This window comes from Mytilus edulis, chromosome 12 (assembly GCF_963676685.1).
Source record: "Mytilus edulis chromosome 12, xbMytEdul2.2, whole genome shotgun sequence".
NCBI lineage: Eukaryota > Metazoa > Mollusca > Bivalvia > Mytilida > Mytilidae > Mytilus > Mytilus edulis.
Window position 1 is genome coordinate 31,616,548 of NC_092355.1, and position 26,769 is coordinate 31,643,316.

General features: G+C 31.6%; 2 protein-coding genes across 6 annotated transcripts in view; one reads left to right on the forward strand and one right to left on the reverse strand.

The window, feature by feature from the left end:
* Positions 1 to 14,372, reverse strand: part of LOC139498250 (protein odd-skipped-related 2-like) — a 47,576-nt gene extending 33,204 nt beyond the window's left edge. Inside the window, exon 1 of the mRNA XM_071286619.1 lies at positions 14,148 to 14,372. The gene's annotated coding sequence lies outside the window, so the exon portion shown is untranslated. The remainder of the gene's footprint in view (positions 1 to 14,147) is intronic.
* Positions 25 to 26,514, forward strand: LOC139498249 (protein unc-45 homolog B-like). Of its 5 annotated transcripts, none has more exons than XR_011657865.1 (22): positions 25 to 190; positions 1,594 to 1,795; positions 2,640 to 2,815; positions 3,255 to 3,344; positions 4,310 to 4,477; positions 7,757 to 7,964; positions 8,216 to 8,383; positions 8,956 to 9,130; positions 12,459 to 12,528; positions 16,291 to 16,383; positions 16,967 to 17,101; positions 17,901 to 17,995; positions 18,456 to 18,597; positions 19,208 to 19,348; positions 19,807 to 19,922; positions 20,567 to 20,633; positions 21,462 to 21,578; positions 22,196 to 22,311; positions 22,834 to 22,951; positions 23,349 to 23,498; positions 24,513 to 25,188; positions 25,315 to 26,514. XR_011657865.1 is itself a non-coding variant. In XM_071286617.1 (21 exons), the coding sequence occupies exons 1-21, from the start codon at positions 179 to 181 to the stop codon at positions 24,768 to 24,770; spliced, it is 2,817 nt and encodes a 938-aa protein (XP_071142718.1). In that variant the 5' UTR covers positions 55 to 178; the 3' UTR covers positions 24,771 to 26,514. The 5 variants fall into 5 exon arrangements, 2 of the variants coding, with proteins under 2 accessions (XP_071142718.1, XP_071142719.1); XR_011657866.1 differs by lacking the exon at positions 25 to 190 and adding an exon at positions 283 to 426; XR_011657867.1 differs by lacking the exon at positions 25 to 190 and adding an exon at positions 290 to 426 and having other exon boundaries at positions 25,348 to 26,514.
* Positions 26,515 to 26,769: the final 255 nt, after the last annotated feature.

The following is a 26,769-nucleotide window of genomic DNA, read 5'->3' on the forward strand; positions in this document are numbered from 1 at the left end:
AATCTGCTAGGCACAGAAGGATCCAGAAGTTTCCCAGCGGTAGCCACAGAACATCTCAGATCATCTCAGATTTCATGTCCATATTTGGAAATCACAGAAGGTTGTCAAAAGGCCCCCCTCGTGTAGTACGGTTGATAATCGTAATTCTATGGTCATTTTGAAAACTTGAACAGACAAAATGAAAGTTGAGGTAAGCTTTTAAAACATATAGGTCTTAATCATAAAGATAATACTGTTTTTCAAAAGTTTAATGCATTTTTATCAACAACTCTTCAACGCTGAGGTGTGAAAGGTGTCAACTTCCTGTTAAACTGAAAGTCGGCATGAAATTTACTTCATGACAAAAAATACGTTAAAACTAGTTTTTTCACACACAGAAACCTATTTAATTTTCATTATTTTATAGAACTTTATCTTAAGAAACAGGTAATTGAAGTAAATTGATTGGAAAGTTTTAACATTGACCTGTTTGAGTGTTTCACTTTCTGATTCATTTAAAATACAAAACACTCCTTCAAAATCACAGGCACTTGTTTCTGTGTTCAAAATCTAGTTCTGTTGCATTCAGGATAGTCCTCATTTAATTCAGTTCAGGGATCGAAGTTATTATTTTCGCATAGTAGCCCACATCTTAAATTTTGTACCCCAATATATAGTTCTATACAAGAAAAGCAGACACATACCTGCCAACTTTTCAAGATGCCCATGGGGGTTTACACGCACAGATTTTATGGTTCTTTCAGCCCCAAAAACCTTCAAATGTGGGAAATCCCCTGCAAAAGTGAAATTTTAGTAGCCCACACCAAATTTTAGGGGTCATTGTCAAATGGGCTAATTTCAAACCCTGCTGACTGAGTTGTAACATCGGTAGCTTCTTTGCCAGGGGTCACAGGTTAGATTATTGACTGTTACTTAATAATTTGGGATATAAATATAATGTGACTATTGCTAAACCATTTGAAAACAGGACGTTGTCATCCTTGGTACCAAAACGCATAGATATTAAGAAAGTACCCTTGGCACTTTTAATACTTGATCAAATGGTACCAACATTTCTTTTTTGTATTTGAGCAAAAGATCAAGGGTAACTTGGAAGGTAAAAAATTAAACTAGATCATTGAAAATCTTGGCTTATTAAAAAGTTTTAATTGATAATTTAAAGTTTACAGCCTTTAAACCTCTTGTCAATGTGTTTAATTAATGCTAGCTTCTAATCCAGCTGTATCTCTTTCAAATAAAATTAACAGGGCATGATGTCACATATATTGAATGAGGTCGTTCTTGGGCATGGGACGTCACAGTCGTCACCTGTCATATTTACTGGAATATGAGATGTAACCATATGAAATGTTCTGCCAGTGTTCATGATTAGTGTTTCTTTAGATTTCTCCATCAATAAAACTGTGCCATGATATACATGTAGTATAGAGAGTTGAATGCTGATAGCTGACTTCAACCACCTGCAATTTATTAATCTAAATGCAGGGAAAATGGTTCTTAATTTACTCTCATGTGCATACATGTAAGTAGTATTTTTTGGGGGTAATATTTTCAAATGTTATAATAATTTTCTACTATTTTTTATCATTATAGATGGCTAGTGCCCAATTTTTACGTGAGGAGGGGAACAAGCACTTTAAGTCAGGAGATATAGATGGTGCTATTTCCTGTTACACACAAGCGTTAGACCTTGGTGACCTGAAGGAAACAGACAAAGCTATCATTTACAAAAATAGAGCAGCTTGTCATCTTAAGAAAGATAAATTCTCAGCTGCTGTCCAAGATGCTACAGCATGTAAGTAATCATGGTAATGAAAAGCTACGTATTACAGTATTTTAGCAGTTTGATTAACAAAATTTTTTGTTCATTCTTTTGTAAATGGCCAAATACAACAAAAAAATATATTTGGTGACAGGTTTCGGTTTCATACATTTGTACTCTATTTTTAGGCATAAATATAGCCTTCCCTAAAGATTTGTTTGTCATTTTTGAATGAGCACTGTTCATGCTGTTAGAGTTAGAACATCTCTCCTGAACATGCCCATATACTCAATCTGAAATAATAAGAAGTTTCCTAATTCCTAACTACCTTATTTTGTTTCTACACGAATTCAGAACCACACATATTATTTTAATTTGACCAAGGATTTGACATTGCTTTGTCTTACTTTCTATATTAAGAATTTTTAGAACCCTCTGATTTTGTGGTAATAGTACACACCTTTAACATGTTTAAAGGCAAGCATTTCTATGCTTGAAATATTAATTATCAATGCAGAAACAAGGACAGATCCCAGTAAGCAAGGCTTATCTTGCTAAATTCAAATGTGCAAAACATAGAATAAAGTGTGTTATTCTGTTTTAAAAGTATAATCTAAATGGATAAATCATTATATAATCATGAAATAGCATGACTAGTCTCTAAACATGATAAATTTGGATAAGAATTTATAAAAAAGAGAAAAAAATGTCCCTTATTTATGTATGTATAAAACATCATCAGTTTGTTTCTATGAGTTATATATTGTATCTTTCTTTTTTTCTATGAGTTATATATTGTATCTTTCTTTTTTTCTATGAGTTATATATTGTATCTTTCTTTTTTTCTATGAGTTATATATTGTATCTTTCTTTTCAGCTTTAGAAATTGTTCCTGATGATCCAAAGGCATTATACAGAAGATGTCAGGCTTATGAAAAGCTGAACAAGGCAGAGGAGGCTTACAAAGATGCTGCAGCCCTGATGAAATCTGATCCTAAAAATACAGCAGTACAGCCTATATTAAAACGACTGAATCCTATTATACAGGAAAAGGTAATTCTAAATAGTACAAAGTTGACAGGTTCAAACAAAATAATTTTGAAAGCAGAGAAAACTGTGCACATTATAAATAGCATGACTTAGTTAGATGATAATATTAATTCTAAAAATCAAGGCTAAAAATAAGAGGTAAGTTATTAAGTCATGGACCTATGAGGGTATGTTCTAGTATATTTATGCTATACATATATATCAATTCATTTTATCTGTACACATGTATTTGTATAGTAAAAATCTTGAGAGCAGGATCAGCTACTTGTTGCTGATAATAACAAAAAACTGTACTTTTATGGAACCGTTTTGTGACAAAGTGTTAACAATGTTACTATTGTGGCAGATGCTTAAAAATTTTGGTTGTGAATACCTCATTTATATGAAATTAGATATCTAGGCTTTATTATCAACTTATATAAACAATGTATTTCAATTTCAGGTCAAGGAACAAAGTAGCACAAGTTCAAAGGTCGCTCAGATGTTTAATTTTACTTTTGACCCAAATTGTGAAAAGGAGAAAAGACTGAATGTAAGTATTTTGGAATATAAATTAATTCATTAGCAGATAATTACAAGTACACAACCCATTAGTTTCTCACTAAGGGGTAAGTGCATAATTATCTGTCTACACTCATCATTTTCAAAACTAGTGAGTCCAAATATGCATAAAAATATATCAACATTTTAAAACAAAAGGTTAGAAATAATTTAATATTGATGTCATATATTTGCTGTATGAGGTATTTTGTCCTTAATTATACAGCAATAAAAAAAAATCTCATAATTTGCCAAGAATTATGTGTTCCTGGAGTCGCCGTCCAAATTCCTAGTAAGATCCCTGGGTATATGCCAAGTGGAAAAAGTAAGCAACCCTTGAACAGAAAAAAATTCTGAAGAGAAAAAAGTATTGTTTTGAAAGATAACCAGATGCTACAAAAGTAGAAAAATACATTGTTGTTTATATATATATGTCAAGAGGGTAGTTTTATGCCAAGAGGAAAATGCATTTACTTGTCTAAGTTAGCAACCCTTGTACTGAGAAAAGTCTGCAGAGGAAATACTTAAATGCTAAAAAATATGTATATCCTTCCATTCAAACAGATGTACAAAGTGCTAAGACAATGCAGCCAAAAATACATTATTGGTATCAAAATACTAGTATTATAATTTCAGGTCACCTAAATGATATGAGAAATAAAATTAAAAAAAAAATATCTAAAAATTTTTTTTACTCAAGCATTCACTTCTATAAAAATGTTTGTCCTTTTATAAACCAAGAAATCAAAATAGATTATATTTAAACACACATTAATAATAATTTGGGTAGGGTTGCAGTTTCTCATAGTTTGGATTTTCCTTCGTATTTATTTTCTACTTGCAATACTTTCTTTTTGGGGTATGTGATCATAACCCACCATCTTCTCTTAGTACAGTTCAAGTCATTTTATTTTTCAATCATCATTTTAATTCTTTAACATTCAATGCATTTTACAGGCAGCTAATAATTTAGTGGTGTTAGCTAAAGAAGAAGCTGGGGCAAAATTCATCAGTGAACAGAATGGTGTAGCTAAACTAAAACAGTTGTTAGAGGAACGAGACCCTGACATTATACAGGCATCGCTTAGGACATTGGCTTGTCTGAGCCAGGGGTCAAAAGAGAGGGTAAGGAATTAGTTACTGAGCAGCTAAAATGATATAGGTTTCTGTTGTTTGAAGGCTCTGAACAGAATATTTAACATGTTATTAGACGTGTTAAGAAAGTCGATACTACTGCTGGCGCTCGTGTTGGTCGGAAGAAATATACAATATGATTGGGGACCTTCTCAATGAGTACAAAAACTTAACATTTTTGTTACCTGTTTGGGCGTGTTTGATACCGCTGAGACAAATCTGTAACAATTGTATTTATTAGAGTACGCAGGAGAAGATCAAATTATTTGTTTAAGAACCAGAAAAGATTCAATAAATACATTTTTAGACAAATTAATATTAGTTTTGTGAATAATTTATCTTGTTTTAACATCTTGTAAGCCTTTGTTATTTTATTAATACTTTTACTTTCAGTAACTGCAAGTACTTTGATATTGGTACTTTGTGTCTATTGTCTTTATGTTATTTCTTTTAACGATTCCTGCCGATATAATGAGTCATGCCATTTTCAATCGATTTGCATAGTATGTACTTATGAATTACTGTTACAATTACACGCCTGTCCGATGTTAGAAAAGGGTTTCGTCAAGAGCTCTTACCAACATATTTAACCCCGCAATATTATGTATGAACCGGTCACACACCATCAGCCTCTTATTCAGTAATTGAAGTTAGATTTTGAATGCGCACACTGGTAGTATACAGCAAATAAAAATAAGTACAACACAAAACAAATAAACACAAAAATAAATACCCCCCCCCCCCCCCCCCACACACACACACATCACACTCCTCATCTGTTATAAGACTATAAAAAGGTGTCCACGATTTTTGATTCTATATCATAAGCATACGTCTTTGGAAAGATCGTTATAAGCTTTTCTGATAATTCTGATTTTAGAAACAAAAAGTTTAAACGACATTTAAAGAACGATACAAACAAACTTTGCTTTAGTTGAATTTTGACGATTTGAACCCCATTGTCTTCGTGTAAAATAACATCTGTCTGCATTTCCGATTCCAATGGGTTCAAGTTTATTCTCTCGCCTACAAAATTCGAGGGTTTCTTTACCCTTGGTCCGCCTTTCCGTCAGTAACACACTTGTTGACACTCTATATTTAACATCGTTCTAGGAATTTGACCGTACTTGATTCATTTTTAGTCCTTATGAAAATCTAGAATCCTATTAATTTTTGAAGACAAAGGTCAAGGTCACAGTTGGAATTATTTGACGCAATAAGACGTCTAGAGAGAGTCGTTTGTGACCTTATGGGAACAGCAAAGGAACGAACTAAAACAAACAGTTGAATTGTTTGGTGGACTTTTCGGGAGATACTAAACAATGCAAATGCTACCCAATCATACAATGCTAAAAGTTATTAGGCAAGTGAACAACAAAATCCCAAATTTGCATTATAAAATAAAACATCGAGCGTTCATATTGTGAAAAGGGGATTTGTGTTTTCCAAAATAGTTTTTTTTTTTATTATTTTTTTAAATCGTACCAGAATGAAGCAAAACGATACTAGTAGTTTGCTTCCATTGAGAGATCAAGCAGGCCAAAACCCTTATCAAATTTTTTTTTGAAGGAATTTTGTTGATTCTGAGAATAAAACAAAAACATCCCCTCTTTTTCATGTGTATCCTTAATTTACAAATGTACCACGTAATTTATTTTAATTATCACATTTGAAAATTAATTTTGGTTCTTAACAATGCCTGATCGGTCATGTATTGCACACTATAAATAACGTATTTCAGTGGCCATACAGGTAATAAAAAATAGAGTATTTATAATTTTGGAGATGACCCCCCAAATCTTATTGTATTTATCTTCCATCCAACACGAGCACCAACAGTAGTATCGACTTTCCTAACACGTCTAATTATAATAACTTTTTATACCCACACTTTGAAAAAAAGGGGGGTATACTGTTTTACCTCTGTCTGTCCTTCCATCAGTCCGTCAGTCTGTCAGTCAGTCTGTCCTTCCCATGAATATTTTTCGTCACATTTTCTCAGGAACTACACTACCAGGATTTCTGAAATTTGGTTTCAGGCTTGATATAAGTCAGCTATACTGTATGATGCGTTTTCAGATTCATCACTCAACAACTTCCTGTTTACCGAACACTTGTATCATTTTTACACCTGATAGCCAAGTTGAAATTTTTTTCGTCACATTTTTCTCAGGAACTGCACTACCAGGATTTCTGATATTTGGTTTCAGACTAATTATAAGTCAGCTATACCGTGTGATGCGCTTTCAGATTCATCACTCGACAACTTCCTATTTACCGAACACATTTGGACGGGGGTATCATCAGTGAGCAGAAGCTCACAGTTTCACTTGTTAGCTATGTTTATACACATGATACAAGCATGTCAGAATCTAGGTCCTAGTCAGAGTCATGGACTATATGCATCTTAAAAGAAAAAATACTATGTAAGGCATGACATTTCAGTGAAGCTTCTAAATGCTTTTAATTAGAGATTTTTTTGTGAAAAGAACCACAGGATCAGGATTTTAAAGAAAGGTTAAATTATTTTTCAACTCTAAAGGCTTTAGATTGTCCTGAGCTAAAGAGAGGACAGAGGGTATGTTAATTCACAGCTCTTAAGCTACAAACTTGTCTCAACAGAGAATAAGTTACCTGAAAGCTCTGTGATTATGAGCGCAGGGTTCTAAGCAAAGGACAAGTTAGGCCCAAAAAAAATATATGTCTGTTTCCTGCTGCAAGGCAAAAAAATCAGGGTCGGTAGGTCGGGATTTTTTTTTAATTTTTTTTTTTTTTTTTTTTATTATTTTTGCACTCCCTGTCAGATTTGCAGATGGTTAAATGTCATGTTTGGTTAGGGTCCTGTACCCTAAAATCATTTAATCTCTTTAAAGAAGCTTTAATTGAATAATCCTCCCAGCGCCGACATTTTTTAAACCTTAATTGTAGCACATTAGTGCGGGGAGCAGCCATTTTGATTGTTTGGGTATAGTAAAATACGGATCTGGATCGGACTGGAAACGAATTTTTCCGGAATTGAATAAAAAGATCTAGGGTCTGGGGCTTTGAGTCAGGGTCGGTCGGGAAACAGGAAACAAACATATATTTTTTTTTGGCCTTATCTAGAGGCTCTGCACTAGCCAGTGAGTCATAAAAGATTTAAATTATTGTCTTTTATCTTTGTTTTTATTTTAAGATTTGTTTTTGACCTTTGTGTCTATGAACAAGATTTATTGAAATGTGATTAAGGATTTTTTTCATACATACAAAAACATGATCTTATCATTTCAGAGCAAACAAATTCTAGAACAGATAGAACTGAAGAGAATTGGTTTCCTTATAGCAGAAAAAAATAACCGTGTTTCAACTTCAGCAACATTTCTGTTAGAGAAATTACTGGTAGCCTTAACTGATCTTGAGCTATACAGAGCTAAGGTTCAGCACTACAAAGATGAAAGGAAACAGGGGAATCCTTGTATTTGGCCAAAATTTGAAATGAGTAAGAAAAACTTTTTCAATTTTTTTTAACGTTATGTGAAGGCTACACCCCCTTTTGTGAAGAAAGAATTTGTTGTTAGTGTCCCATATCAATACACTGTGTAAAAAATGGAAGTCTTGACGTAAGATTATATTCTAATAGGGCTTGAAACTCATGTCTGAATCTTCTTAGTTCTTTCTTTTTAAGATATTGAATTTGATTTTATAAGAGCTTTTATAGAGAATATATTTAATTTGAATTTATACTTTTAGCTGAAGAACAACAGAGTCTTACAGACCATGTGTTTACTATGTTAAGTAAGATGATCGAAAATGCTAAAGTTTCTGCGTCAGGACGAGACAACGTGATTGAACTCATCATCAAATATATCACTAGGGAAACTGGACTACATTGGACAAGAAAGTTCCTAGATACAGAAGGTAGGTTCCAGTCAAGTGTAATATGATGAAAATAGTTACCTAAATACAGAAGGTAGGTACCAGTCAAGTAATATGATGAAATTCCTAGATACAGAAGGTAGGTAGCAGTCAAGTAATATGATGAAAATTCCTAGATACAAAAGGTAGGTACCGGTCAAGTAATATGATGAAAATAGTTCATAGTTATGACCTAAAAAAGATATGTGTGTTAACTTTCAGCCATAGAAAAAAAATAGGGTCAGAAGTTCACTAAAAAAAATTTGTTGGTAAATGGAAATAACCTTACCTGGTTTTGGAAGGGATTTTAACTAGCATTTACCTGTATTTCAGGTAAAGGGCCATTTATGAATCAAAGTTGTTTTGGTCAGTCAGATATATTTTTAAATAAGAAAAATAGGGTCTTGCCTTAGACCATGGTAAAAAAGTTCAGACGAAAAAAGTAGTTAAAAAATTCTTATTTGCCTGTGGAAAGATTTTATGTTTAAAACATGATATCAGGTTACTTTTTAAGCCATGAAATTCAATCTCAAATAAAAATGAATCCACAATATGTAAATTTTGTTTTTCTTCAGGATTGGATGGTTTGTTAGCAGTAGCATCAGCCATTAAACAGCACGAGACATGTACTTTACCCATCTCAGATTCCACCAAAATGCATTCCTCTGTCTGTATGTCCAAAATCTATGATGATCTTAGAAGTGATAAGGAGAGAGATTTGTTTAAAGAAAAATGTAGTAATTTCTTCAAGTAAGTATTACAGTTTTTAGTTCTATATTAAGATATAGCTTCCTGAGGGATGACCCAAGGCTATTTAAGGGGCAGTGTTCTTCCACCCTTTGAGTTGTGGGCACCTGTCTAGACTCAGCATAAACCATAAATGTGTAGATAATAAAATATAATTTTGGATAAAAACAGTTAATCAGTTTTAATTCTGACGGGACGTATTATGGTATACAAATGTCCAGCGTCTGTCTGTCCGGCGTAAACATGTCGCACCGCAACATGAGAACGACTTATCCAAATTTAATGAAACTTAATATAGTTGATTCTAATGATGGTCAAATGATCTGTATACTTTTTGGTGAAAATAAGATTGAAACTTTTTGAGTTATGGCACTTTGTAACTAAAACAGGGGTGTGTATTTTTTCACATGTCACACCGTATCTCAAAAACAATTTTTGATTATTGCTTAAAACTTTACACACTTCTTAGTTATATTAATCTTAAGATCTGAATACTTTTTGGTGATGATTCAAAATTTTATTTTTGAGTTATTGAGTATTTTGTAAAAAAGGGTGAGGTTTTTATACGACCGCAAAAATTTTAATTTTTTGGTCGTATATTGCTATCACGTTGGCGTCGGTGTCGTCGTCCGAATACTTTTAGTTTTCGCACTATAACTTTAGTTTAAGTGAATAGAAATCTATGAAATTTTGACACAAGGTTTATGACCACAAAAGGAAGGTTGGGATTGATTTTGGGAGTTTTGGTTCCAACAGTTTAGGAATTAAGGGCCAAAAAAGGGCCCAAATAAGCATTATTCTTGGTTTTCGCACAATAACTTTAGTATAAGTAAATAGAAATCAATGAAATTTTAACACAAGGTTTATGACCATAAAAGGAAGGTTGGGTTTGATTTTGGGAGTTTTGGTCCTAACAGTTTAGGAATAAGGGGCCCAAAGGGTCCAAAATTGAACTTTGTGTGATTTCATCAAAAATTAAATAATTGGGGTTCTTTGATATGCCGAATCTAACTATGTATGTAGATTCTTAATTTTTGGTCCCGTTTTCAAATTGGTCTACATTAAGGTCCAAAGGGTCCAAAATTAAACTTAGTTTGATTTTAACAAAAATTGAATCCTTGGGGTTCTTTGATATGCTGAATTTAAAAATGTACTTAGATTGTTAATTATTGGCTAGTTTTCAAGTTGGTCCAAATGGGGGTCCAAAATTAAACTTTGTTTGATTTCATCAAAAATTGAATAAATGGGTTTTTTGATATTCCAAATCTAACTGTGTATGTAGATTCTTAATTTTTGGTCCAGTTTTCAAATTGGTCTACATTAAGGTCCAAAGGGTCCAAAATTAAACTAAGTTTGATTTTAACAAAAATTAAATTCTTGGGCTTATTTGATATGCTTTATCTAAATATGTACTTTGATTTTTGATTATGGGCCCAGTTTTCAAGTTGGTCCAAATCAGGATTCCATATCAAGTATTGTGCAATAGCAAGAAATTTTCAATTGCACAGTATTGCACAATAGCAAGAAATATCTAATTGCACAATATTGTGCAATAGCAATTAATTTTCAATTGGAGTTATCTTTCTTTGTATAGAATAGTAGTTGATAATATATGTTGGAAATTTGCCAGACATGACTATGATGTCATTTTCTATTTTTATTTGCCAATAACTTTATGTAAATAACTTCATTGGAAATTTGCCAATATAAAATGTTGCTGATGAAGCTTTTTTTCCTTATCTTATCTAAAATGTTTTTAGATAATGTATGTTGGACATTTGCCAGACATGACTATGATGTCATTTTCTATTTTTATTTGCCAATAACTTTATGTAAATAACTTCATTGGAAATTTGCCAATATAAAATGTTGCTGATGAAGTTTTTTTTATTGTTTTATACAATAAACAATGTATATTCACTTTTACTACCAACCAATCTTTACCATTCAGTGATAACAAGCACTTTATTTTACATTTTAATATTTTATGATGTATTTAAAAGAGTAGTTATTGTTGCAAACTCCATTAGAAATTTGAATTGATATCGGTTTTGGAAAAAGGGAAACGGGGATGTGGAAAAAAGGGGGGGGGGATTAAATTTTTCTCATTTCAGATTTTATAAATAAAAAGAAAATTTCTTCAAACATTTTTTTGAGAGGATTAATATTCAACAGCATAGTGAATTGCTCAAAGGCAAAAAAAACCTTTTAAGTTCATTAGACCACACAGCATAGGTTTTTGACACATTCATTCTGTGTCAGAAACCTATGCTGTGTCAACTATTTAATTTTAGATTTAAAAAGTTTGAAGAAGAAATCTTTAATTGATTTGTAAAATCTTGACATTTGTTTTGTGTAAAAAAAAACCATGTAATGTCAAAAATTTGATCACAGCTGTATCACGCTTGAATGTTTTGTCCATACTTGCCCTAACTGTTTAGGGTACGACCTCTGCGGTCGTATAAAGCTGCGCCCTGCGGAGCACCTGGTTTTTACATGTCGCGCCATATCTCAAAAACAATTTATGATTATTGCTTAAAACTTTACACACTTCTTTGTAACATTAATCTAAAGATCTGTATTTATATAACTTTTGGTTTTGATTCAAAGTTTTATTTTAGTGATATTTAGTTTTTTGTTAAAAAAAAAAGAAGGGGGTTTCACATGTCCCGCTGTATCTCAAAAACAATATATGGTTATTGCTTAAAACTTTCTCAGAAACTATTTATGATTATTGCATAAAACTTCCACACAAGACGACTGGCGTATCATGCGCTCATGGCGCAGCTGTTTATTTTTTATTGAATTATGATTTATACATTTTTGTACACAAATTATTTAAAAGTATTGCAAAAATTAGAAAACTACATATATTTTTGAACAGATAAAACACAAAATGATTATTGTATGAGCTCTACCTTTTAAAATATTTGTATGTTGATACCTCCCTTCAGATAAAAGTTTTGTTTTATAACTTTTCTGAGGCTACCAGTAATTAGATTTGTTTTATACATGATACAAAATGTAGTTTCATCTAAAATTGAGAATGGAAATGGGGAACGTGTCAAAGAGACCACAACTAGATCATTGGTCATCACAATTAGATTGATTTTCTTGCGTGACCCAATACGGTGGGTGTAAGAAATGCAATCAAGTTGAGATGACCAATGATAACCTGTTTATTGCTATTTTTCATAAAATTAACATTAACAATGGCTTGTGCGCCATTTTTATTTTTTGGTAAAATCTATCCTGTCACAATTTTTGGAATAAAAGATACATTGCAGAAATGTATATATTTTACTAAACTTTGCATGCATATGTTTTTCAGGGAGTTGTTCAGTGACGACCTGTATGAATCTAAAGTAGAGGCCATCAAGGCAGTATCAACTTTATTACAGGTGAGGGTCATTTAGGGGGTACATGACAATTTTCAAAATCCAAAATTTATCATCGTTTCAAATAAAGAAATACTTAGTATGAGTTAAGTTTGATCCTGTCCAGTACTACAGAAAAAATTCAACAAACACAGGGATCTCCATGGCCTGTTTAACGATGGAGCCCCGCCATCGTTCAAATGTCTTGCGCCATCGTCAAATGACTCGCGCCATCGTTAAAATTGTCTTGCGCCATCGTTAAATTGTCTTCCGCCATCGTTCAAAACTTCATCGTTTTTTGTAGCCCGACGCCATTTTTTTTATCAATTATAATCAAATGCATGTAATTGCATAACGCTTAGGCTTTTTATGTTATAATCCAATACAGTTCTAACGCCTGAGGGATATCCGGATTAAGATCGCTAATTACTTGTACCTGAGCTTGTACAGGTAGATCAACAAACCAAACAGGAGAATACTATCTGAGGATAGACGATCCATTTGTCGAAGTAATCAACTAAGTTTCAGCAAATGATTATGATCATTTAGATTAAATAAATAAATTAATCCAGTTACAAATAAAACAGTTTAACAAGTCGAACACGTGCTTTATTTTGACTTACGCAATCAGCATCCCCCTTTTTTAAGAAGTACAAAATAAGACGCAAAACAGTAAATATTATTTCATCGTAAATAACTCGAGTACTGCTGTAACGATAATTTAGAATTACTTTAAAAGTTTAAAAGTAAAAACTTAAATATTTCCTGTAAAGAAATATCGTATCTAAATTCCGAATTCATTTCGTATATTACAATCAAATTGATACATCCGCGTTTCCGGTTTCTATTCAGACTCGAAAGATGCATGTTGCACAGCATCATTTTTTCCAGATAGTCATTAAAAACCTTTTCATTTGTCGACGTTTGCTTTACAAATCTCTTTAACCTTTTACATATCCCGTACGAATTGTTTTGTTGTTGCTGCAAATCAGCCATACCGGTAATGGGCTCTGAATTTGACAGTGTCCACGAAAAATAAGCTCCACATTAGATGATTTTTAACCCCCATAACAATTACCAAAAATAAAAGAAATCTGCATGGGGACCTTCATGACAGCTTTTGGTCATTCTCGACTAAGGGGGGGCCATGATGACTTGGCATTTGAATGGTTAAAAACGGCAATAAATGAAAATATTGATACTTCTAATTCTATAATGAAAATTCAAATAAATATAATTTAAATAAGCAATGAATTAGCATTTTCACCATTCCTTGTATGGAGGGATAAAATACTTCCGATCGCGCTACACTGTACAGCGTAGACAAGGTTTGTAATGGTGAAAGTTCCTCCATGGTTCAATTTTCATCCATGGAGATCCCTGAAACATTTCATCAAATTTAAGAAAAATAACCATCTTTGGAAGTTAACCAATCAAATTTTCACTTCTTTTTTTATCTGCGTGCAAGCTTTAGTAACCATGTAACCTCAAGTTTCCAAAATATTCTATAAAAAAAACAAATCATAAAAATTGAACTTTTGTTAGTAAAAGCCACATTAATTATGTGTATTAGTGAGGGGAATTTTGAAAGCATAAAAATACAGTATATGCCAATACACATAATTGCATGACAGAAAACTTACCTTATATCCCAAGAATAAATCAGAGGTATTTTGTCCTGTTTTTGGAAACAGTTTCAAGATATCTTTTTCAGCTAGTGTCTTTTGCAGATAATTTTGTAAAAATGTTTGATTCTCAAGAAAATCATTAATAATAATTAAAATCACATTATATGAATTTTAATTAAAGTTGACTTTGATTGTTTAGTTTGAATTGTCATTTTTAGTTATGTGACATTCCTTTTACAAGTTTTACAAAATCTGTTCTTGATATATACTTTTTATTAGAAAAAATAAAAGTTTAAGAATTAAAAAGTTCTCAGAAAGTGATATAGATATTTTGAGTGTCCTCTAAAAGGGCACTCAAAAGGCCATGGAATAAAGTCAGTTCTTGATATAATATACTTTTTATATAAAAAAAAAATTAAAAGTTTTAAAAATTAAAAAGTTCTCAGAAAACGCTATATATATTTTGAGTGTCCTTAAAGAGTGCACAAACATAAGGCCATGGAATAAAATAAAAACAGGATTTCCCATAGGTGGGTGTTCAGACATAGAAAGTATTGTTGTACTAACTTAAGGAACAAAATATACTTCTATTTAATTGTTTTATGGTTTCATATAGGAAATATTGAGATAGTTGGGTAAAGTATTGAACTATTATTGAAAAAGTTTGTTTAATGAGCTTAGTGCAGTTTCAGAAATAAATATATTGGTCGATAAACTGATTTAGTGCAGTTTCAGAAATAAATATATTGGTCCATAAACTAATTTTTGTTTTACCACACCATTGCCTAAGATTTTAAATAGATTATTCCTTACAATTGTTGAAGTTATTGTTCTAAACCACCCACTTTTTGAAAGTGCATCCAAATACATTCATTTATTATTTTTCTAGCCATAAAAAAGGAATTGAAAATAAAAAAGGTGTTGAAAGAATATTTTTAGGGAGGGCAAATATTTTGTTAAAGAAAGACAACTCCAAGGCCTTTTAAAAAAATAGTTTTTCAAGGAATTCACTGTTTTGAAAAAAAATTAACAAGTTGTGTTTTTCTAAAAAATGCAAAATGTCCTTAAATCAAGGTGAGATGTACTTGCTGTTTGAAAGTAATTCTGAGGGGATAATAAACTTGCTATTCCACAAACAACCAATAAGTACTGTGGATTCATTATTATTCATTGGACACCAATTTTCGTGGGTACAGGTGAATCACAAATTCAAATTTTCAACAAATTACACATTTTCTATTGGCTTTGTATTCAGAGATTGACAAACCACAAAATCAAATACCTATGAAAATAAATAACTCCACAGTGTTTAGTGTACATGTGACAAAGGAGACAACAGACAAAAAAATGTCTAGGTGAAATCAATAATATGAAAATCAGAACCACATAAATACTGTTTGATTTTAACTATATATATATTTTACTAGCTAAGGCTATGTCCTGCATAGTTCAAATAATTATGACGTCTTGAAAGGCTATTATAATTTTTTTCTTTGACGCCTTACTTGCATAGTCCAAATAATTATGACGTCTTGAAAGCCTTTCAAGACGTCATAATTATTTGGACTATGTCCTGCACAGACATCAACCCTAGATACAATAGGTAAAACCATAACTCCCGCGGTATTCTCAACAACCTCCAATCTCGTAGCTACATTTGAAATTTTGAAATATATATGGGTTGTGGTCAAATAGTTTCATTGAGGTTCAATAGATGGAAATTGTTCAACTTCGTACTTTATTTGGCCTTTTTAACTTTTTTGGATTCGAGTGTCAATGATGAGTTTTTTTATAGACGAAACGCGCGTCTGGCGTATATACTAAATTTAGTCCTGGTATCTTTGAAGAGTTTATTTTCAATGCTTACAATTTGAAAAATAATCAAAATATTGAGTACTGTAGATTCATTTATTTTCGTGGGTATCAATTTTCGTGGATTGCTGAAAACTTACATTTTCCTGGATATTTAATTTGTGGTTTTGCCAATCTTTGCATACAACGCTAATTAAAAATTTGTTATTCATTGAACATTTGATTTCGTGGTTCACATGTAATTAGGAAACCCACGAAAATGAGTATCCAACGAATAATAATGAATCCACTTATTTTATATAGAAAATGATAACTGAGGTATGATATTTTTTTTGTTGTATTACAGGGTCCATATGAAGTTGGAAATGTGATATTGAGTTTTGAAGGTGTAACTGATATTATGTTACATCTGGCCAGCAGTAAAAATCCTCTACATCAGGTAAGACAGACTCACTGACACTATTATATCTCAAAGAAAAGTCCTACATCACTTTGTTGTAATACATTTACTTCATAGGTGAGTGGAGAGGCATCTTTTTTTTCTGTCTAGTTTTTAATTCAGTTGGATATAGAAAAAAGTAAAATCACAAAAATACTGAAAACGAGGAAAATTCAAAACAGAAAGTCAATATTCCAATGGCAAAGTCAAAAACTCAAACACATCAAACAAATTGATAACAACTGTCATATTCCTGACTTGGTAAGGCATTTTCTCATGTAGAAAATGGTGGATTAAACCTGGTAATAAACAATCTTTTATATCAGTTATGGACTTAGTATATTTGTGGTATAGGAGAGATAAACAAACCATCTGGATAGCAGTAAAAGATCTCTACAGCCTTAACAAGTTTATTTTACTGATGGGTTTTAAATATTTGAAGTTAAATATCTTCATCTCAGAAATCTCATATGCAAAATATAACTTAAAATTGATTTTCCACTTTTCTACTTCTGTAAGCAAATTTTGATGTTATTTTATCATGTTTATAAGATAAAGAGTAACTTATGTCTTAATCTTGCAGCAAGTAGCAGTAGAGGCTATTGTTCATTCTGCTTCAAAGAAGGACAAGTGTACTGGTCTCCTGGCCAAAGCTGTACCATTGTTACAACAGTTAATCAAAGAAGCAGATGACCAGGTCAAAGTTCGTGCACTTGTGGTAAGTTTAAGGATGATCTCAAAATAATAGGGAAAACAATTAAGGATTAATGTAGAATTTTGAATTATAACATAAATTATAATAGGAATTTTTAATTTGTGTAAGAAAAAAGAGACATGTTTTCTAATAATTTCAATATTTGTATCAATTTCCAACATTCATTTACATAAATTTTTACTGAAAAAGTTAATTTGAAATGCTTTCTGTAAATTCAAAAATTAGTGTGTGCATTTATTGTAAATTTAACCTACAGATGTATGTATTGGATATTAACTTATATGATTTTTTTTACATAAATAAGGCCGTTAGTTTTCTCGTTTGAATTGTTTTACATTGTCTTATCGGGGCCTTTTATAGCTGACTATGCGGTATGGGCTTTACTCATTGTTGAAGGCCGTACGGTGACTTATAGTTGTTAATGTCTGTGTCATTTTGGTCTTTTGTGGATAGTTGTCTCATTGGCAATCATACCACATCTTCTTTTTTATATTATATGAGTTCTTGTTATTGCGATACTCACTCTTTCCCATTATTCACATTAATAAAAAACCTCGCAATGATTTCTGAATTTACAATATTAAGAATTTGAATGCAGGGACATTTTGTTACATGAAATCACAAAGGTTGCAATATATTTCATAACTGAAACAACAAAACTGCCAACCTTTGCCTTTGAAATTGAGGAACCATGAAAAAACTCCATCTTCAAATGATTTAATTCTTAATTGAATAAATGAAATGGTGACTTCAGCAGAATGAAAGTTGCATTTAATGCTATGATAATTCTTTTACCTTTCAGGGATTATGTAAATTAGGCTCAGCAGGAGGGTCTGATGCCAGTGATAAACAGTTAGCAGAAGGTTCCACCATGACCTTAGCCAAAGTTTGTAGAAAGTAAGTCATTTAGATATAGAACCACTATTTCATATAAAAGGGGAAGATTTTGCACCATCATTTTTGAAGATTTTTAAGTTCTAAGCAGATACCAAAAGGTTCCATACATAGTACACCAATTTAGATTTAAATTTATACATGAGGGTCTGGATGGGGGAGGGGGGGGGGGGGGTCTGTTATTCTGTAAACATTTAATTTTCACCCCTTTTTTCTCTAATCTTTTAAAAATTAACCCCTTTTTTCTCTAATCTTCAAAAAATTAACCCCTTTTTTCTCTAATCTTCAAAAAATTAACCCCTTTTTTCTCTAATCTTCATTTATTAAGGGCATTATTCTTTAATCATTTAACCCTCATACATGAATGTACAATGTAGGAGTTAACATTTAAAAACCCCAGTAATTTTAACTATTTGTGGGTATTAAAATGTCTTCTCATTTCTTTTATTTCTTTACTTTTCAGGTTTTTAGTAAATCCCAGTAAGGACATAGAAATAAGGAGATGGGCAACAGAAGGATTAGCATACCTGACGTTAGATGCTGATATCAAAGAAGAATTGGTGAATGATACACCAGCATTGAAATCACTTATAGAAGTCACTACAGTAAGTTGTAAACAATGGTCTATTTCTGTTGAAGGGGTTTTCCAGAAATAAATGATGGGGGAAAGGGGGATGGTAGGTTAGAAGGCATATTTAAGATAACCAAGCCCATGTATGAAATTTAATTGATTATTTATAATTTTTTAGGCTATCTGTCTTAAATAAACACCACCATTCAAATTTAAAAAAAAATCTCTTTCCAACCCCCCTTTTCAATGAATTCTTGAAATGCTCTAAGAATTTTTCCTGTTTTTTTAGGGGGGGTTCTATAAATAAGTTATTTTTTTTTTTTTATCTTTATTACATAAATAAGTTAATTGATCATGTAAGGAAGTGTATCTTTCATTTCAAAATTAGAAATTATACTATAAAAATGTTACACTGACAGCTCTTGATTATCTCAACTTTTATTTTATCTTTGCAAAACTTTGTGTCATGAATAGATTTTGCGACCATACAGTCTCTTTTTTTTTTGTAACACTTAAATATGTCATTACATAAAAAAGATTTGACTTGTTATTGAAATAAAGTTGTTGATTTGATAATAATTTGGATCAGGATTGGCCAAAGAGAGATAACTCTAGATAGAATAATTATAATCTCTCTGTTTCAGGCCTCAGACAAAAATGTGTTGTACCCAGCAGCCACTGTGTTTGTCAATGTAACCAATAGTTATGATGTGAAGGATGTAGAACCAGAGTTGGTGGAACTCGCCAAATTTGCCAAACAACATGTACCTGAAAAACATGACTTGGTTAGTACAGACATATTTTAGAAAATACTGTATCATAATCAATGTAACAAATGTAGTTTGCATGTTTATTTTTTCATATTTAATTCTGTGATAGATATGGTGCCCTTTTTCATGGCATTTTCAAAAGCATGAAAAATAATTTAAAGATAAACCACTTAGAGAATACGTGACAAATAAACATCAGAGTTTTTTCAGTACTTGGGAATACAAGATTTACACTGTTGTTTAAAAATGAGAAGTTTGCAATATGAAAATTAAAATTATTTTAAGTTTTGTAGGATTGTTAAGAAGGTTTCTCAAACGTCATGTTCAAAATCCCTATCAAAGGTTGTGGTCAATGATAAATATTGGTGTTCTGACAAAAAATAGGGTGAATTAAACAAAAAGAAATGAAATATTTATATTGAGTTTCTTCGTATTCGTAATTTTATAAAATTTTTACTTTTTAATATTTTCAGGATAAGCCAGAACATATTAAAGCGAGAGTTCACAAAGTAGCTGAAGCTGGTGTATGTAGTGCCTTAGTAGCTTTATGTAACACAGATAGTATAGCAAGCAGGGAATTGATTAGCAGGTAATGAGTTACTTCCCTTTATATGTACTATTGACCATTGTCATAGAAGATGAAAAGCAGGGCATATACTGGTTAGCAAATATAACTGCCTTGGTTGTCTTTTTTTTGCATGCTTGCATAAAGGGTGCAAAAGACTGGTTAACTGAAGAGTCTGAATAATGTGTACATGTAGCAAGAGTGTCATTTATTCATTCAAAAGGTTACCGGATGATTTTGCACACTAAAAAACAAACAGAGTGTGGTTCTTTGTATGAAGCAAGGTTTATTTGTTCTCAATTTAATTGTGGAGATGCATATAATATTTGCCAATGGTCATTATAGAGATATGGGGTATAAAACAGCAACCCAAAATAAAATTTTCAATGAAGTTTTGAATCTCAACTTAACTGAAATATTTTTCTTCTGAGAATGTGTGTCAATTGGATATGATAGATTTTTTTTATGTTTGGTTTATATTGAATAGTCAGCTTCTAAAAACAATTAGTGATTAATAGACAAGTGTTCAGTTTGCCTTAGATTTTATTTGCCACTGAATCAGAAGATATGTTCTAGGTAGGAGATATGTGGAACTAATTTGTTCCAAATATATAAACGCATTCAATGTTTAGCTATAGCATTAATTACACTTTAAATCTTATTTTTAGAGTATATTTAGCTATAGCAACAGAAGAAGATCTGAGAGGACTTATTGTACAACAAGGAGCTGCAAAGGTTTGTTTTGCCTTTATTGGTTGCACTAAATAAAATTTTTGTATGATGTAGTTTTTCAAATAATCAAATTTCTACAGTGCAAAGATAGTTTTGATAATGTGCTTCAATAAGTCACCAATTCTTTATTAATTTCGTTTTCCACTCTGTAACTTAAGTTTACCTCAACCAAATATTATGAAACTTATACACAATATTAATGCTTATTACCACAAAACTCAGATCAAGTACAAATTTAGGGTTGTGTCACTTTTACGAGTCTTAGGTTATGTCCCTTTAAATCGTTATATGCATGACAGGCATCAACAGTGTTCCATGGACACATTAACCATTTATTTCTTCTGGTGTTAATCCATTTCTAACAGATTTCTGCTGCCATCAGTTTGTTTGATTTTCTAACATAACCGTAGAAAACCATGAAAAAACATTGATGACGTCACGTTCACATGACTAAATTATGTCTATGGGCTGATCACAAAATAACGTCAGCCAATCAGAAGACGTTTTACATCCAAAATTAAATTATACATGTATGTTCATATTACAGAAGGTCAAAGTTTCATATTTTGTTGTGGTTTATTGAGGGGGGATAGGAGGGGTCCTGATCCTGAAATCCCGGACTTAAAAAAACGAATTCCCGAGGTCCCAAATTTAAATAAAGTAAATCCCGATGTCCTGAATTCCGAAAAAAACTATTCCCGGATCCCAAAAGGGTCAATCCCGAAATCCCGAGCTTAAAAACACCCGATCCCGGAGTCCCGATAAAGGTCCTGTCCCCCCTCTTTATTAGTGTTCCATGTAGTTTGCATTTTATTTTTTATATACTTTCAGGCTTTGTTGAAGTTAGCCATAGAGAACAATACAGAGAAGGGACTGATCAAAGCATCACATGCCTTAGCTAAACTATCCATCACTATGAACCCACAGACAACTTTCCCTGGTCAAAGAGTAAGTATTAGTATATTCATTAAACTTTGACCATATAGAAATATTGTGGATTCATCTATATTAGCGGGTATCAATTTTCGTAGATTGAGGAAAACTTGCATGTTTGTGGGTATTTGATTTCGTGGTTTTCCCAATCTGTGCACACAAACTAGAGAAAATTTGTAATTTGTTGAACGTTTGTATTTGTGGTTCACTTGTACCCACAAAACCAACGAAAAATTGGTATCCAGTGAATAATCATGAATCCACAGAAGGAAGATGTGGCATGACTGCAAATGAGTTGAAAGTCATCTAAAGTTAAAATGGCATGGATGTAAGCAATTGAACAGCAATAAAAAGAAAAACCCTTACCATATAGTCAGCTATAAAAGGCCCTGACATGATAAATACGAAACAATTAAATTACTGGTAGAGAAAAATAACTGCCTGATTTATAAGAAAAAGTGTACAAAAAAAAACAAATATGACAGGCATGGACCAAAGACTACAGATTCCATTTTACATTTTCAGTCACTTTTTCTATTTTAGTACAACACCTGTTGTTCTTGTGGGAAAACTTCTTTAAACACAATTGCAATAAATTATGTTATTAAACTTAATTACTAATTTGATTTCAGATGTATGAATTAGTGAGACCATTGTTAAGCATTTTACATTTAGAATGTACAGCATTGGAGAATTTTGAAGCATTGTTAGCACTTACAAATTTGTCATCAATCAGTGAATCTGTCAGGTAAAATTACTATAGTCAATAAGAATATGTGTAACACATTTATGGAATCTATAGATAATTGACCATGTGATCACCATGTGATCACCAAAGATCAGATCTGGATGTTACTGCTATACTTATACCATGACCTTTGTAAGCTTTTCTTATCCTCTTTTCACCTCATGATTGACAGCTGATATAATATAAGTCCCGTGTTGAATGTAACATTGAGGAGAGTATCTGCTCCCTGCAAAACAGATTTTAATAAAAATAAAGTTGTCATAGATTTCAGGATTAAAATTTAAGCACACCAGACATGTATCTTGTCTATGAAAAGATAGTGCAAGTGGGGCATCTGTGTACTATGGACACATTCTTGTTTTATATACATAGTTCTAAGTCATCTCTAAGGGGTAAGTTATGGACCTAGAGCTGCATTTACAAAATGGTTTCATTAGCCCTCCTGAAAATGTACAAGCAGGGAATCAGCTTTTAAATATTACCTACTTTGAACAACAAACGTATATGTTTTGTGTTTTTTAGGAAAAGGATTCTTGCAGAGAAAGGATTTTCGAAGATAGAGCATTACATGTTTGAAGAGCATGAGTTATTGAAGAGAGCATCAACTGAGTGTATGTGTAATTTGGTGATGAGTGAGGAAGTGAGTAAAGATTATTACATTATTACACTCCTACTCAAAAATCTATTGATAAAAAAGTAAACTCATGAGTGTTAAATACTGATTCTTCAATGTGTAATTTCTATATTGGAATTGACAAAATATTTAATATTAATTGAAAAAAAATGTTTGCATTTATTATTGGGATTGTCAAACAAAGGACAAAATTTGAGATTGTTTATTGAGTTTTCACTGAAATGAAAATGTAGATCAATTTACACACATTTGAATAGATACAAAAACTTTTTATGACGTCTTGAAGAAAAAATTAAATTCTACAATTTGGTGAATAATATTTTAATTTGTCAAGGAACATGTTTAAAAGATTTAATTTGCAAATTTTTATAACATCAGTCAATATTCTCATTTTTATTATCAGGTTGTAAAACTATTTGAGGGAGAAAATGACAGAGTTAAGTTATTGGTATTATATTGTGGTGATGAAGATGACGCATTACTTGTCAGGGCTGCTGCTGGGTCCCTGGCTGTCCTGACACACAGTGAAATAGTCTGTAAAAAAGTATTACAGGTAAGAGTTATTGCCCTTTTCAGTTTCCTTTTGAGTAGAGTTAAGAGTGATTTTCCTTGTCAGTTACTTTTATAGTAGAGTTAAGAGTTACTTTTATAGTAGAGTTAAAAGTTATTGCCCTTTTCAGTTTCCTTTTGAGTAGAGTTAAGAGTGATTTTCCTTGTCAGTTACTTTTATAGTAGAGTTAAGAGTTATTGCCCTTAGCAGTTACTTTTATAGTAGAGTTAAGAGTTATTGCCCTTAGCAGTTACTTTTATAGTAGAGTTAAGAGTTATTGCCCTTTTCAGTTTCCTTTTGAGTAGAGTTAAGAGTGATTTTCCTTGTCAGTTACTTTTATAGTAGAGTTAAGAGTTACTTTTATAGTAGAGGTAAGAGTTATTGCCCTTTTCAGTTTCCTTTTGAGTAGAGTTAAGAGTGATTTTCCTTGTCAGTTACTTTTATAGTAGAGTTAAGAGTTATTGCCCTTAGCAGTTACTTTTATAGTAGAGTTAAGAGTTATTTCCCTTAGCAGTTACTTTATAGTAGAGTTAAGAGTTATTTCCCTTGTCCCATGGACACATTGTATATTTATTTAGGCAAGTGAAGGGAGATCAAAGGTTTGAATGAAAACATTCACAATTTGGATGCTCTGAACATGTGATAATTAGATATTAGAAGATGTGGTATGAGTGCCAGTGAGACAACTCTTTCATCCAAGGCACAATTTGTAAAAGTAGACTTCAACAAGGCGTCTTGGCTCACACCAACAGCATGCTATAAAGGACCCCAAAAATTACTAGTGTAAAACCATTCAAATGGGAATACCAGCGGTCTTATCTATATAATAAACGAAAAATTAGAAACACTTATGAACCACATCAACAAATGACAACTACTAAACATCAGGCAACTTTAGACAGGTGCAAACAAATGCAGCGGGTTCAAACGTTTTAAATTTTAATAGGTACCAACCTTCACCCTTATCCGAAACAATTGTGTTAAGTATGTTACTAAGCAATTTGTTTTCCTTTGCAGGTCAAACCTCATATGGAAATGTTGCAGTCTCTTCTTGTGAACGAGAATGTTGAGATCCAGCATCGTGGATGTTACATCATGTCAAACTTGATTAACAGTAGCAAGGAGATAGCAGAGAAACTGTTAGAAGGACAAATGTTAGAAATTCTAATGGCTATATCAATTCTGAAAGAACCAGAGAGACAGCGAGGAAAAGAGCTTTGTGAACAATGTTTGAAAAAAGCTATAGAGTATGGAATTATCAAGCCTAATAAGTAATTTGGAGACCATTTTGTTGTTGACAGAAATCATGACATAAACTGTTTCATTTTTTACTGTAGACCTATTTAACTTCCCTGTTTGATAATATTTCTGTTTTAATGATGATGGTAGACCCTTCATTTTATCGGTACAAGTAAAACATGAATTATCATAGAAGGTCACAATGTGAAAAGCAAATATAACAATGTTTGAAAAATATCATACATGTATATCATTTGACATTTTTATCAGGTTCAGCATAACACATGTTCTATATTGTGATAGACAGTTAGTTGAGGTAAATCCAAATGTAGAGAACTTTCATATCTTTTTCATGTTAAATTTAATATTCATTATATTGGTTCTTATACCCTTTTAAAGGGAGATAAATTTTGAGTCAGGAAAATTTTTAACATCATTGTGAATTTAATGCTAGGTATGATTCTTTGATTATTTCATGGAAAACACCAAATATATTTATCTAAAGATTTAGCAGGAAATGCATTCACCATTTAATAAAAGTGTTGTTTATCAAAAAAGGTGTCTTATTTGTCAATTCCAGTTTACATTAATGAAGAATTCGAGTTTTTTTTAGTTCTCATTGTAAGCTACATTTTTGTATTGATTATCATCTCCCATTTTATAATTCATCCATTTCATATTAAAACCTGTTTAAAACAGGCGGATATATTTGGTGCTTAATTTTTGTTTTATACAGTACACAGGGTGATAGTGCAATGAGAAAGAAATGACTCTGAATAATTATGATGGACAAATCAAATGCTGGAGTAAAGTCATGTGATGTACATGCCTAATGAATATTCATAGAGACTTAAAAATTATGATGTTCAAGTCAAATGCTAGAATTAAGTCACATGATGTACATGTCTAATGAATATTCATAGAGACTGAAAAATATGAAAGGATCATTGTGAAAAATTAACTGATCAAAGTATACTTGTATAAACCTAACACTTTTGTATACTTTATTGTTTTATGTGTGTATTAGTTTATATAGACTTATTAGGGTTATAATGTTATTTATTTGTTTGTTTACTTGTTTGAATGATCTGAACAATATATTTTTACTTGATTTTCACTGTCATAGAGAACTTTTTTTAAGATTTTAGTTTCATGTGTTACTGTAAATTCAGAAACTATTGTGTGCATTTATTGCCAAGATTGTTAAACAATAGTCTACTATCAAATTTGTTGACTTTCCTGTACCTTTCTATTGTCACAATGTAGGAGACACAATCCTTATGTTATTAGTCAAAATAAGAACTGATGTGTCAACAATGTTATTTACACCTCTGGAATTGGCTTCACTAAAAAAACTTACGACTAAGATTGATCTAAATATACTGAATTGTTAATGACTTACGACCAATCTTAGTTGAAAGTTTTTTTGTGAAACTGACTCCTGGATTTCAGAAAATTAGCATACAATAATGCTAATGAAATTCAAAAATGTAATTTTTTTTTAAAAAATTTCAAAACTTAATCCTTGTTAAAATCAGCGTTTAGATTCTGCATATTTCTGTATTAACTGTTACCCTGCTTTGACAGTAAGGGATAATGTAATGCATATTTTGGTGTGAACTGTATCCCTGCTTTGAAAGATAGGGGTTTGATATACTGTGTATTTCTGCATCCCTGCTAAAATAGGTAAAGCATAGAATGAGTGATGTATTTATATGTGCCAAAATGTGTTTGATAAACAAGAGTATATTTCTTATAAAAATTAAAATTATTAAAACTATTCTGAATTTGTATTTTCTGATCTTAAATTACTTCAGACAATCCAGTGTTTTTCAACACATAAATAAAGATATATATGTTCATCATATGTTCATATTCTTTAAACAGTATAAATGTCCATTTGATGATTCACAGCTTTTGATGGATAATACTGTGGATTCATTAATATTCGTTGGATACCAATTTTCATGGATTTCGTGGGTACAGGGAAACAACTAATTTAAATGTTCAATGAAATGCATATTTTCTAAAGGAA

Bases quoted from the DNA above. Each gene is read 5' to 3' on its own strand.
- LOC139498249 (XM_071286617.1), top strand. The intron at 17,996-18,455 runs GTAAGTCATTTA...TTTACTTTTCAG, and splicing joins TTAGCCAAAGTTTGTAGAAA to GTTTTTAGTAAATCCCAGTA. The intron at 19,923-20,566 runs GTAATGAGTTAC...TCTTATTTTTAG, and splicing joins AGCAGGGAATTGATTAGCAG to AGTATATTTAGCTATAGCAA.